The 13110-nt window shown below is 41.6% G+C and overlaps 1 protein-coding gene across 1 annotated transcript in view; it reads right to left on the bottom strand.

Annotated features, from left to right (window-relative positions):
- The window catches only part of dpf1 (double PHD fingers 1), a 99918-nt gene that overhangs the window by 63516 nt on the left and 23292 nt on the right, over positions 1–13110 (bottom strand). The window contains exon 3 of the mRNA XM_060942170.1: positions 5440–5600. Within this exon, the coding sequence (XP_060798153.1) occupies positions 5440–5600 (161 nt within the window). The remainder of the gene's footprint in view (positions 1–5439; positions 5601–13110) is intronic.

Here is a 13110-nt window from a genome sequence, read left to right on the forward strand (position 1 = left end):
CAGAATTCTGATTCTGATCCAGGAGAGGATAAATAACTCTCGTACGTTTCCGATTCCTTTCCTCTTCCGTGTTTGAGATCTCCGATCATGGCAGAAGAGCAGAGCTCCTTTACTGAAGCTCACAGTGCTTCAGAAGTAAGTGCTGCTTTAAAAAGAGGTACATTTACCGTTAAAAAGCCAAGAGTCCTGAAATCGGACATTTTAGAAATGCTTTACAAATGTAAACTGGGTTAGCCTAATGTTTTGTATGGCTGAACAATAAATATACCAAATTTCCACTTGGAATTACGTGCTCGCCTGTCTTTTATTATTATTATTATTATTATTATTATTATTATTAGAAACACTGACGAAGGCAACAGCCGAAACGTTTGTCTCCTTCTGCTGCTAAAAACAACTGAAAAGAAATGTAACTAAAAGAATAAGTTCAAGAGTGCGATCCATCTCTCCTTTCACACTAATTATTCATAGGAGATGCACCACGGGAGAGCGCATACTTAAATGATTAGCCTAGTTAAATAATTATTATTATTAGGTCTACATGCTGCCATTTCAACATTCCGAATTCAGAAACAAGGTAAATAATAACAAACGTGAACGTGAGCTGTAGATATTTATGTTCAAATCCACTCAAAGTAGGGGGCGAGGCACCATCGGACATTTTAGAAATGCTTTACAAATGTGTCAAGACAAGAACTTTCCTGAGAAATAACACGAACGTCTGCATCATGCGGGATTTGCGGGCGGAAGCGGGACAAAATATGGCAGGCGCAGGCGGGAGCGGGACTGAAAATCATAATTCTTTGCGGGCGCAGGCAGGAGTGGGACTGAAAAATCATAATTCTTTGCGGGCGTGGGCGGGAGCGGGACTGAAAAATCTGACCCGCGCAGACCTCTAGTTTGGGTTTTCTTGAAGCAAAGTGGCTTGGCAAAGTGACTACACCTCATCATAACTTGGATACAACTGTTTGAACTGATCTTGGAATTTGCATTTGTTTAGAAATGGCTCCAAGAGACATTCCAGAGTTGTGTATATCTGCGATCCTCTTTCTCAGATCTGCACTGAGCACCTTGGACTTTCCCATTTTACTGTGTGTTGGTCAATCCAATGAGTGCTGTAAACAACCCCTTTTTATGAAGGCACAGAGAAGCTACCAGCTGTAGTCAATCATGATCACTAACAGGAAGTTAAGAGACCTCGGCCTTTGCAAGAAAAGAGACATTTTGGAAGTTTCAGCACCTCTGAATTAATAACCTAAGTGAGCGTATGTAAATTTTTGACCCTGTGTTGATTTCAGAAAACCCAAAGAAAATTAAAACTTGTGCACCAAATTCTAGTGTTTTTTTATTAAAGCTGTATGCTGTACAATCATTCTGCCAGAGAAAAAGAACAGTTCAAAGAAATTACTGAAAGCCCAAATATTGCCATGACATTCATATCTAAGATGACCTTCACGTTACTGTATGTAAACTTCTGACCACAACTGTATATATAATGTTTCATTTGAAATGTTTAATTCTTTGGACCTGGGGTGTTCATCTGTCTCCTTTGGCTCAGACATTGCTGCAAATGACTGTCTTTGGCACATCAAGTCCAGACCTTTTGTCAAGAAATCGCTTGATTTTGATCGGGTCTTGAAATAGAAATCATTTAAAATTTGCACATACTGTATTTTAATTTATTTACAGACTTCTGTAGCGAAATGCAGGTTTGTTTGTTTGTTTGTTTGTTTGTAATGGTGATCAAAAATTAAATGTCAAGAAGCTGAATGTTTTCTTTTTTTTTAAATCTCAAAAAACTAGAAACACTGATTTATCACTTTACATCAGACAAAAAACATGCAACTTCAATTAAAGGGGTGTAGAGTTTTAATATCCACCACATACATAGTGTATATTTAACAGTTATTCCAAGAAATTGAGTCGTACATGTCTCATCTCATCTCATTATCTCTAGCCACTTTATCCTGTTCTACAGGGTCGCAGGCAAGCTGGAGCCTATCCCAGCTGACTACGGGCGAAAGGCGGGGTACACCCTGGACAAGTCGCCAGGTCATCACAAGGCTGACGCATAGACACAGACAACCATTCACACTCACATTCACACCTACGGTCAATTTAGAGTCACCAGTTAACCTAACCTGCATGTCTTTGGACTGTGGGGGAAACCAGAGCACCCGGAGGAAACCCACGCGGACACGGGGAGAACATGCAAACTCCACACAGAAAGGCCCTCACCGGCCACGGGGCTCGAACCCAGACCTTCTTGCTGTGAGGCGACAGCGCTAACCACTACACCACCGTGCCGCCCGAGTCGTACATGTGCTGATAGCCAATGAGACGCTTAGCACCAGGTTGGCTATAAGCCATATATGATGAGACTGAGTGGAATAACTCTTTTATTCTATCCACATTCACTGGATTTTGAGAAACAGAGCATTTTTATTTTTTACAAATTCGATAAATAAAAACTTTATACAAAACGTCCAACAAAATCATTTCCGCTTAGAATATAAACAAACCAGCAAACTGACAGTAGCAATTTGTGAAAAATGCTATAATAATAATAATAATAATATCTCATCTCATTATCTCTAGCCGCTTTATCCTGTTCTACAGGGTCACAGGCAAGCTGGAGCCTATCCCAGCTGACTACGGGCGAAAGGCGGGGTACACCCTGGACAAGTCGCCAGGTCATCACAGGGCTGACACATAGACACAGACAACCATTCACACTCACATTCACACCTACGGTCAATTTAGAGTCACCAGTTAACCTAACCTGCATGTCTTTGGGGGAAACTGGAGCACCCGGAGGAAACCCACCCGGACACGGGGAGAACATGCAAACTCCGCACAGAAAGGCCCTCGCCGGCCACAGGGCTCGAACCCGGACCTTCTTGCTGTGAGGCGACAGCGCTAACCACTACACCACCGTGCCGCCATAATAATAATAATTTTTGAAAAACAAAAGACACATTCTTCCCATCAAATACTTTTAGTTCATATTTTGCTGCTTTTTAAATATTTTTTGCCGTTTTCTTCTTCTTCTTCTTCTTCAGGGTATTTTTGGCAGCGGGCAAACCAACTTAAAGGTGCATTACTGCCACCAACTGGGCTGGAGTGTGGAACAGACGATATTGGGGGGGGAGGGGTGAACAAGAAATATTCTTTTCGCTATTTCTGTTTCTTTTAAATACTCGTTAACAATTTTTGGGGTTTTGTTTTCGAGTTGAGTTTTTATTTCATACTCAGTTGGTTCAGCGACATGCTCCACCATTTTGTTTTGTCTCTACTCACGGTATCGATGACTTGCAACCACGTGATCAAAATGTGCTACGTCATGAGCGTCCACCATGATGGTGGACATACAAAGCAACTAGGATGGCAGCCGCTGAAAGTGTGTTTGTAAACATTGCTGAATTTTCTCAGTATTACCATGATTTGAACAAACGAAAGAAGAAAGATGTGTGGTTTTAACCCATATTATTTTAAAAAGTCAGATTTTTCTGAGAATAAGACGCTTCTACCGACCATCGAGTACGAATATAGGTCATTTTGTCCAAAGCCTTTTTCATACGCACCATCAGTTATTTTATATTTCAGGTATTTGTTTGTTCGAAAAATGGAGGAATTCTCAGTGGAATTTGACCGAAGCAAAACACATTTTTGTAAAGCAAATGAGTGCCATAGTACGTGCGTTTCGACACTAAAGAATGTACTAACAGGGATAACCACGTCAGCCCGTGCCGCTTGCTGACCCTGGGATGAGTTCACTCCCTTGTCGCTTGCATGTCTATGTTTCCAGCTGGATCATGTTAAATCTTTAGGCGTGGAGCGACGCTCTCGCAGGGGCTTTTATTCGTGAACACCGGAATACCTGAAATATAAAATAATTGATAGTGCATATGGAAAAGGCTTTGGATGAAATGGTCATTGGACGAAGTGTCCTGATCCCCTCGTCTCCTCTCCATACTAAGCCTCAGAGTTTCCTCACCCTCTTTCCGAATCACGGACGGAATTCTAAAAAATCAGAACATGCCCCAGTTATGAGTACTGTTGTGACCACACCATATACAGCACAAAGATATGGCGTCGCTAAAAGAACGCTTAAAGCAGTGGAAAAACAAAGAGAGTTGCGCACGCGTGACTATGTTTTGTATGGAATGTCGCTTGACCCCGCATTTGTATATCCACCAACATGCCCGACATCCGGGTTTCTATTTTGCTTTGACGTCACTTGCAAGTCAAGGATATGAGCTGATATCCTAGTAGTAGAGTAGCCAATCAGAGCGCGCGATTGCTCATATCCAGTAAATGTGGATAGAATAATAACATCTATGTATTAAACTGTTTTTCCAAAATGCACTATATAGCCAAAAGTTTGTGGAGAAATTATAATAAGCTCCACTCTTCTGGGAAGACTTTCCACTGGACTTTGGGGGTGTGGCTGTGGGGACTTATGTTCATTCAGCTACAACAGCATTAGTGAGGTTGAATGAGGAGGTCTGGGGTGCAGTCGGTGTTCTAGTTCATCCTAAAGGCATTCAGTAGGGTTGAGTTCAGTCAGGGCCCTGTGCAGGACACTCGAGTTCTTCAGCTAAGAAAGATGAGACTGAGATGGTATGGGCACATCCTGAGAAGAGATGCAGAGCATGTTGGAAGGAGAATGTTGAGGATGGAGCTGCCAGGCACATGAAAACAAGGAAGGCCAAAGAGGAGATACATGGATGTGGTGAGAGATGACATGAAAGTGACAGGTGTGGTAGAGAAGGATGCGGAAGACAGGGAGCAATGGAGACGAAAGATCCACTGTGGCGACCCCTAAGCGGGAGCAGCCAAAAGAACAAGAAGGAGTTACTTCCAGTGAAGGGAAACTGTAATGTTCCAGCGGTCATAGACATTCTATACAATTGTGTACTCCAGATTTTATGTGATGGTCAGGTGTCCACAAACTTTTGGCCATTTCAAATATTTGGATCTTTCAGTATAAACTCATCATCATCATCATCATCATCCAAGTGACCCACACTGTGCTCTTAGACATATTGTGGATCACAGAACAAACTTCCTTAGCTCAGTCCAGAGTGAGGGTTATCGTCTGTATTCCTCTCCATGTTCTCTGCATGTCTGCATGGGTTTCCGATTTCCTCCCACCTCTGAAAAATGTCAGTGGGTGAAATGGCAACTCTGAATTCCTGAACTCTGAGGTGTGAATGTGTGTCCAAATAGTTCAGGGTGTTTTCCTGCCTCATGCCTTGTGTTCCTGAGATCAACCAAGACCCTGACCAGGGTCAAGTGGTTACTGAAGATGAACAAATCAATAAATGGAAGTTGAATTTCTTAAAATTACGTTTATTTATATTTAACAACAGACCTGTCTCCCTTACCCCTTTTCCTGTTAGATACAGTAATGTTGGCCAGGATACACACACTCACCCGGGCCTCTGTGGTTCTTCTCCATCCATATGTAGCAGTTGCTCTGTGCCACACCAGTCTGGGAGTCCAGGAAGGGCAGACGCATGGAGCGCTCGGCACACAGGCGAGCATTGTAGCTTCGGCAATGTTCAATCGCCTCACGATAAAACTCCTCACCCAGGCTGGAGAGAGGTACGAGGGTGAAGACATGGTTTAATATTAGTATCTACAGAGAAACTGAGATTGGATTTTTAAATCTTTACTTTTTTTTTTTTGCTAGTGGTTAGTTCTACATGGTAAATACACTGTGTGTGATCGTCTGAATCCCATGTTTTATCCGACAGAAAAATATAATTCTGTTTTTCACATCAAAACAATTAGTCATGTGAGAAAAAAAAAATCACTTTTAAAAATTTAAACCACATCATGTACATCTTTAAAAATGAATCTAAAAATAAATGAACCATGTGAAAAAGTCATATTCGATATAAACACATGCTCTACAGGTGAAAAATCCAGTGCATGCAAAAACAAACAAACAAACAAAAATAAACGTGTGAAGCAAAATGTGAAGTTTATAAAACCAGTGTATAAATTGTGAATAAAATCTCAGTCGTGACTTTTCTGTAAGGGTTTAACATATTCAAGGCTTCTGGGCTACTGCAGGCTTTTCAAAACTTAGAGACCTTTTTTCAGGCATGTGTTACTCTATAAACATCTGGCAAATTCGCAAACATGAACCCCTAGGCTAGATGACTGTAATGTCTTGCTGTTCCAGGAGGTGCATAAACAAGCTCCACATACTAGAGAAAGCAGCAGGATAAGCAGTATAGATAATGGATTGACCTCTAGCATTGAATGGTCTTGAACCACAGTACCAGAGTGAAATTTTTGGTCTTTTATGAGATGTCATGGCTGTTTTGATCAAAAGGTGCAGGCTCTTTATGAGTACATAGATTAATGAAGACAACACCAGGGGACAGACATTTTCCTACTGTACAAAGCCTCCCAGCAATGGAACGGCATTCCAATTAATGTTAGAGACTTGGACACAGTCTAATCTAAGTCTAGGCTGAAAACCGATTTGTTTCATCAAGCTTTCTGTTAGAGTTTCAAAATAGCTATTCGCGAGAAAATCTAGCCCTGCCCTTTCGACTGACTCTGAAGACTCCAAAGAGGTCCAAATGCAGGCAACATCAGCTAGACAACTGCAAGCAAGCAATTTGTATTGCAAAACAGCCAAACGTAATTTAATTTAATCCAAGCCATTAAGTTAATTTGATGAGATCTGAAACTATGGCCCTGTCCACACGGCAACGGATTCAGGTGAATTTGATAAAATTGTTTATCGTTTCGGCCTGGTGTCCACACGGCACCGGCGTTTTGGGTGCCCCAAAACAAAATCTTTTGAGAACAGCCTCCAGAATGGAAAAATCTGGCAACGGCTCCGTTGCGAAGTCGTCTGGATGAGTAGAACGGATTTGTGTACGATGACGTCACAACCACATGACAATCCCACCAGCAAAAGTAGGGGAAAAAAAGGAGCGATCTCACCTCTTCAGATGTTGGTTTAAGTCCAACAATACATTCCTCAAAAAGGGCGTAGAAGAACAAAGTAATCCATCAACGTGTAGCATTCAATTTATTTCGGACCATTAAAGAATTCTGGAGGATATCAGAATGTTGGCGTACCGGCTTCCATCTACCCCCGTTCATTCCTCTTTCCGCGTCTCCATTCAAAAAACGAGCACGTGATTTAAAGGGACTATAGCCATAGGACAGGGAGTGAGAAGGTGTGTGTGTGTGACAGTGACAGGGAAGAACCTAGGCTCATGCTCGCCCTGAATTTCTCTTAAAGTGAAGGCAGAAGAACGTTCAGCACCTGGCCAGGCTTTCTATGTATTAATTTACATAGACGTTTTAATATGAAAGATAAATAAGTGTCTTAGACAATAGATACTATTTTACGCTACTGACTAATAATCAAAACTTTATGTGGCTGATGCTACAGAAGAAGGGGTTTATGCGCATGCGTCTACTTCTTCTATTGTTCTGGTGTCTCCGATGGGACCGTCTTACAGCGCACGTAGAGGTGTGGCATGTGTATTGCATCGTTTTCAGCAAGCGTTGCGTTGCCATATGAACCTGATATTTTACTGATCCGTCGCCCATGTGGACGTGATATTTAAAAAAAAAATCTCGTTGCCGTTGTCGTGTGGATGTAGCCTAAGCTTCACACATCTGTTCTCCACCAACATACACCGTTATATGCTTTAACTGGTGGAAGTTTTGGGTCACAGTAACAAACTATTTCACACAAAAATAAAAGATGTGCAACAAAAATCTGACGGAACTGCACCCACAAGTGAGGATCACGTTTCGAGAGAAAAATTGCTCCGAGGATTGCATTTGGAGATCTGCAGATGGTGGTATATTTTGGGGTCACCAAGTCTTGAAATCTACAGTTCAACACCACCTCCACAGCAACAAACTATTTAGAAGGTGTGCAAGGAAAAGAAGTCTATGCTTATTTTCTATCGAACCACAAACATGAGCGCCTGGAGTTTGATCGATGATACTGGAACTTTGGAACTGGGTTCTGTGGTCAAATGAGGCAAAAATAGAACTTTTTGGCAACAAGCACTCAAGCCGAATTTGGAGTAAAAAAAAAAGAAGAAGAACGTTTATACATATAAGAACATAACTCCATTGGGTAAGTATGGTGGAGGGTCAGTGGTGTTGTGGAGTTGTTCTTTTCTCCAAAAGCCCTGGCAGTATGGACTCAAAGTTCCAGGAGATCTTAAAGGGAACTTGGCTGCCTTTACCAAGAAGCTACAGCTGGGCCATGGTCGGATCTTGTAGCAGAACACTGACGCAAAACTCACATCCAGATCCAAACAAAAATGGCTCAGTGATCACCGATTCAAATTTTGGAACCCTGACCCAAAGTTTATTGACAAGCTGTGGGTGAGCTGAAGAGGAGAGTCCATAGGCGAGAATTCAGGACTCTGTACTGAACATATTGACAAATCACTCTGTTTCCGCATTGTCAGGGATTTATAGGGGAGAAAGAAGCAAGCGCAGATTTAGTTTATTTTGAGGAAAATACACAAAATACTCATACCAAAAAATGAGAAGCAAAGCAAGGCAGCAACAAGAACAGGACAGGAATTCAGCTATAAAGACAAGCAAGAGGTAAAAGATAAACACCGAGTGTTGGACAGGACATGACTTAAATACCACTGCTTATTAAGCAAATACGAATCAGGTGCAAACAGTCATGTGACATGAATGTCGTAATCACGAGGTGCAGTGGCTGATGGGAGTTGTAGTCCTGCGCCGTATTCAGCGACTTTCACGATGTTCTCTTCAGCATTTCATCAAGCATTATCAAAGACTTGGTTTTGGGGTGGGCGTGTGTGGGGGGGGGTGAGGTACTGAGCTGCGATCAGCATAGTCCTGTGCAAAAGTCTGAGGCACCATATTTTTTTCATCCAAATTTTGTTATCGATTTCTATTTTATGACTTCTACATTATCAAGTCAGTCCAAAAACATTTTACAGTCCAAATGTTTGTATGTTTTCCAGCACAAAATTAAATCTTACAGAAAAAATATGTTTATATCTGAGCAGCGTATTCCATAGGAGATCACTTTTCAGATTAAAAAAGAAAACATAATGAAGGCTGCTGGGTTTTGGTGCAAAATGAAGACGCGAGTGTGACAGTCAAAGTGTCCAGAAGAACTGTGGCTGGTTCTGGAAGATGCTCAGTAAAACCTACAGCTCATTTCCGCATCAAACTGCACTCACTGTACCTCAGACGACTATTTTTTTTTTAAAGCAAAGGGTTGCCTCACACCAAATACTGACTTTGTTTCATTTATTATGGCTCACTGATTATTGTTTATAGTGGGAATGTTGAAACATTTTTCATTTCCTTTCATTATTTTTAAGCCATTTCTGGTCCACAGCATTTCTTTACATGTGCGTAAGACTTTTACACACTACTGTATATTTGAAAAAGAGCACGGTTTCACAGACTCCCACTCAGGGGCTGGAGGAGGTGGGCGTCCACCTCTGATTTAAGGGTGTGAACATTCTTTTTTTTTTTGTAATATATAAAATTTCATGATGTAGAATATCATGTACCAAACAGTCAACTCGATGTCAGCATCGGCCTTATAATGTTCAGGATGACTTTAACCAGTAGATGGCGTTTTGAGCCATTTTCAACCCATTAAAGGAGAACTGAAGGCAAATTTTTTTATTATCAAAATTCTATTTATCTCATTTTATTAAATATTGGAATGCATTTTTGATCGCTATTTTGTCGCTGCTATAGCAAGTTATGAGTGTTTGAAATATGCTCTGTAATATATCAGTCCATATGTCAAAGCAATGGCCGTAAACGAGATTCGTTGAGACCTGTGCGAGACATCGTAGGACAGAAGTAAAAGGTACAGCGGAAATCAAAGTGACCGACATCTGCCAACGTTGTCAAAAGACGCGCGCACCCTCTTTCGAATGCTGACGGAATCAAGCCGGAAGTTTTGTTTGTTTTGATAGCAATCAGGAAAGTTTGAAAAAAAGTAGACAGTAATCGTCATTTAAACTTGTTTTTGTGCAATACTTCGTTTGGAAAACAATTTTCAAAATGGCGGCACTGACACCTGGCTGACGCTTCACGTTTTGAAGTCTCGCACAAGTCTCGTGAAGATCGCGCGGATAAGCGATGCCTGCCGTGGACCAAACGAACTCAATTCAACAAGGCTAAAAACCGAATAGGCCGATAAGTATAATATTTAATTGCAGTTAGTTGCCAGTACGATATAAAGTTACTAAAACCGAAAATGTAATTGAATAACACGTTAATTAAGAAATAAAGCAAGTTTAAAAATGACTTCAGTTCCCCTTTAAATATCGATTTTTTTAAAATCACTCAAAAGCACATTTAAGTATACAGTACTTCTGAAAAGTTTAGATTTCTTTCATGCTGAGTGCGAGATTAAGCTAACTAAACACAAAGATTATGTTTTAATAACCATTTTTACACTTTCAATAATTGTGTGTGTGACTGTGGAGCTGATTGTATATTAAATTGGAAGTTTAATGAGCCACGTTTATCAAGCTGGATACAAATGAATTTGTGCGCAGGAAGAAACTTTCTATGAGGTCATTCCTAAGTTCCTTATGTTCCCCAACTCGATATAGCATACAATGGGTAGCTGAAAAAATGTTCCCCAGCTCAGTATTTGCTTAATATGACATCATGGGGACTGGCTATGGGGGGTAAGGTTAGGTTTGTATTAGGGTGAGAACATCTCATCTCATCTCATTATCTCTAGCCGCTTTATCCTGTTCTACAGGGTCGCAGGCAAGCTGGAGCCTATCCCAGCTGACTACGGGCGAAAGGCAGGGTACACCCTGGACAAGTCGCCAGGTCATCACAGGGCCGACACATAGACACAGACAACCATTCACACCTACGGTCAATTTAGAGTCACCAGTTAACCTAACCTGCATGTCTTTGGACTGTGGGGGAAACCGGAGCACCCGGAGGAAACCCACGCGGACACGGGGAGAACATGCAAACTCCGCACAGAAAGGCCCTCGCCAGCCACGGGGCTCGAACCCGGACCTTCTTGCTGTGAGGCGACAGTGCTAACCACTACACCACCGTGCCACCCGGGTGAGAACATCTCATCTCATCTCATCTCATTATCTCTAGCCGCTTTATCCTTCTACAGGGTCGCAGGCAAGCTGGAGCCTATCCCAGCTGACTACGGGCGAAAGGCGGGGTACACCCTGGACAAGTCGCCAGGTCATCACAGGGCTGACACATAGACACAGACAACCATTCACACTCACATTCACACCTACGGTCAATTTAGAGCCACCAGTTAACCTAACCTGCATGTCTTTGGACTGTGGGGGAAACCGGAGCACCCGGAGGAAACCCACGCGGACACGGGGAGAACATGCAAACTCCACACAGAAAGGCCCTCGCCGGCCACGGGGCTTGAACCCGGACCTTCTTGCTGTGAGGCGACAGCGCTAACCACTACACCACCGTGCCGCCGGGTGAGAACATAATATCCATAATTCTCTATAATCATCTGTAAATCTGTAAAGTAATCAGGTGACTTTTTAGCATCAGACAGCTTTGAGGAGATCGTCTAAATTTCTTACGAATGCAAATGAAGAATGAGATGTACCACCTAATCTGTTACAGTTTGTATTGGGACAGCTCGCTATTAGCATTCAGCTAGTTTTTTAGTCAAAGTTATTGATAAATTAGCATAAAACCTGTTGTTACTTAGCCTTCTCTCATGTTTTCCTCCATTCCTCAATGAAAGGGGAACTATCACAGTTCACGATTGGCAACTAAAACCGTGTGCGATTTGAGCTAGACTTCTTTTTCTTTCGTGAATCTTTCTTGTTCTTTCATATTTAAAGTAAATCTAAGCATTTCTACTTTATTTTGAATGAAAAACTTCAACCTTTCCAGAGTATATTTTTAGCTCTGTGGTTTGTTTGTTAGGGTTTTTTTTTTTTTAATCTGAAAGCTGCTTTGGTGAGCTCACAGAACATCCAAAATAACAGGAAACATCAGGCATCTCCTCCGCCTAAAAGCTGCTGTGCTTTTAATCTCAGAAAACCCTGAAACTCATTATAAAGTTCCCATCTCACCATTCGACTGATGCCACTTATCTCCCTTGAGCATCAAATCATTTTCACACCACACTTTATCAACGACTCAAAGTAGCCGTGAGATAAAATGACACCGCCACAGTTTATGAAATAACAAGAATGATGCATTCAACACCCAAAGCAAAAGCAAAATATCCTGTGACATCACTGTGGCGCATCTGTGCTCTAATGAAGAATTTCGGCCCTTGAAGCCCAATTCAACAGGATGCGAAATGAGACTGAATGACAGCAGCCACTGCGCAGAACAACACTGAATGATTCCAGGATTGACAGGCATTGATGAATCAAAAAAACATCACAACAGTTCGGAAATCTCTGCTGGTCTCAGGGGACGAATCAGAAGCCCAAGTGCCCAAAATGAGCAGATTTCATGTCCAGAATGTTCGGGAGGTTTTTTTTTTTCCCCATAGCTGTTTGATGTGCAACAGCTTTAACAATTAAAAAAAACTATTCCTTATTGACATTTACATTTCATTTCCTGAAATATCATGCATGCCTGATTCATCCTGTTATTCTACTTCTGCTGGTGTAGATGGTCCCACACGGATACTCAAAAGATTTGTGGAAACTTTCCCGTAAACAGTTTATTCCTGAGTCTCGACCTTGCTTCAGGAATACTGTCTGCTGTAATCATAAAATAACCATCCTGTAACTTCTTTTCAACACAATTACTACTCCGACTTCATGTACACTTGGAACAGAGTCACGATTTATCATCACATCACCAGAAGACGATGAGTTCATCTTATAGACCGGTTCTTTTCTCATGATGTCTCAGGGGGTTTTTCTTTGCTCACTCGGGATCTAAATGCACAGCATTTCAAATTTCTGTATTCTCATCATTCTGTAGGTTTTCAGAATGTGGAACTCATAAATATGTGAAGAAGACTGGAAAGCAAAATAAAACTCAAAATGCTTCCTACATGCAGCCAGCTGATTGTTAAATGCGTCAAGAGCACAATTAACCCACAACTTGTTGACT

The sequence above is a fragment of the Neoarius graeffei genome, chromosome 16 (assembly GCF_027579695.1).
Source record: "Neoarius graeffei isolate fNeoGra1 chromosome 16, fNeoGra1.pri, whole genome shotgun sequence".
In the NCBI taxonomy this organism is placed as follows: Eukaryota; Metazoa; Chordata; class Actinopteri; order Siluriformes; family Ariidae; genus Neoarius; species Neoarius graeffei.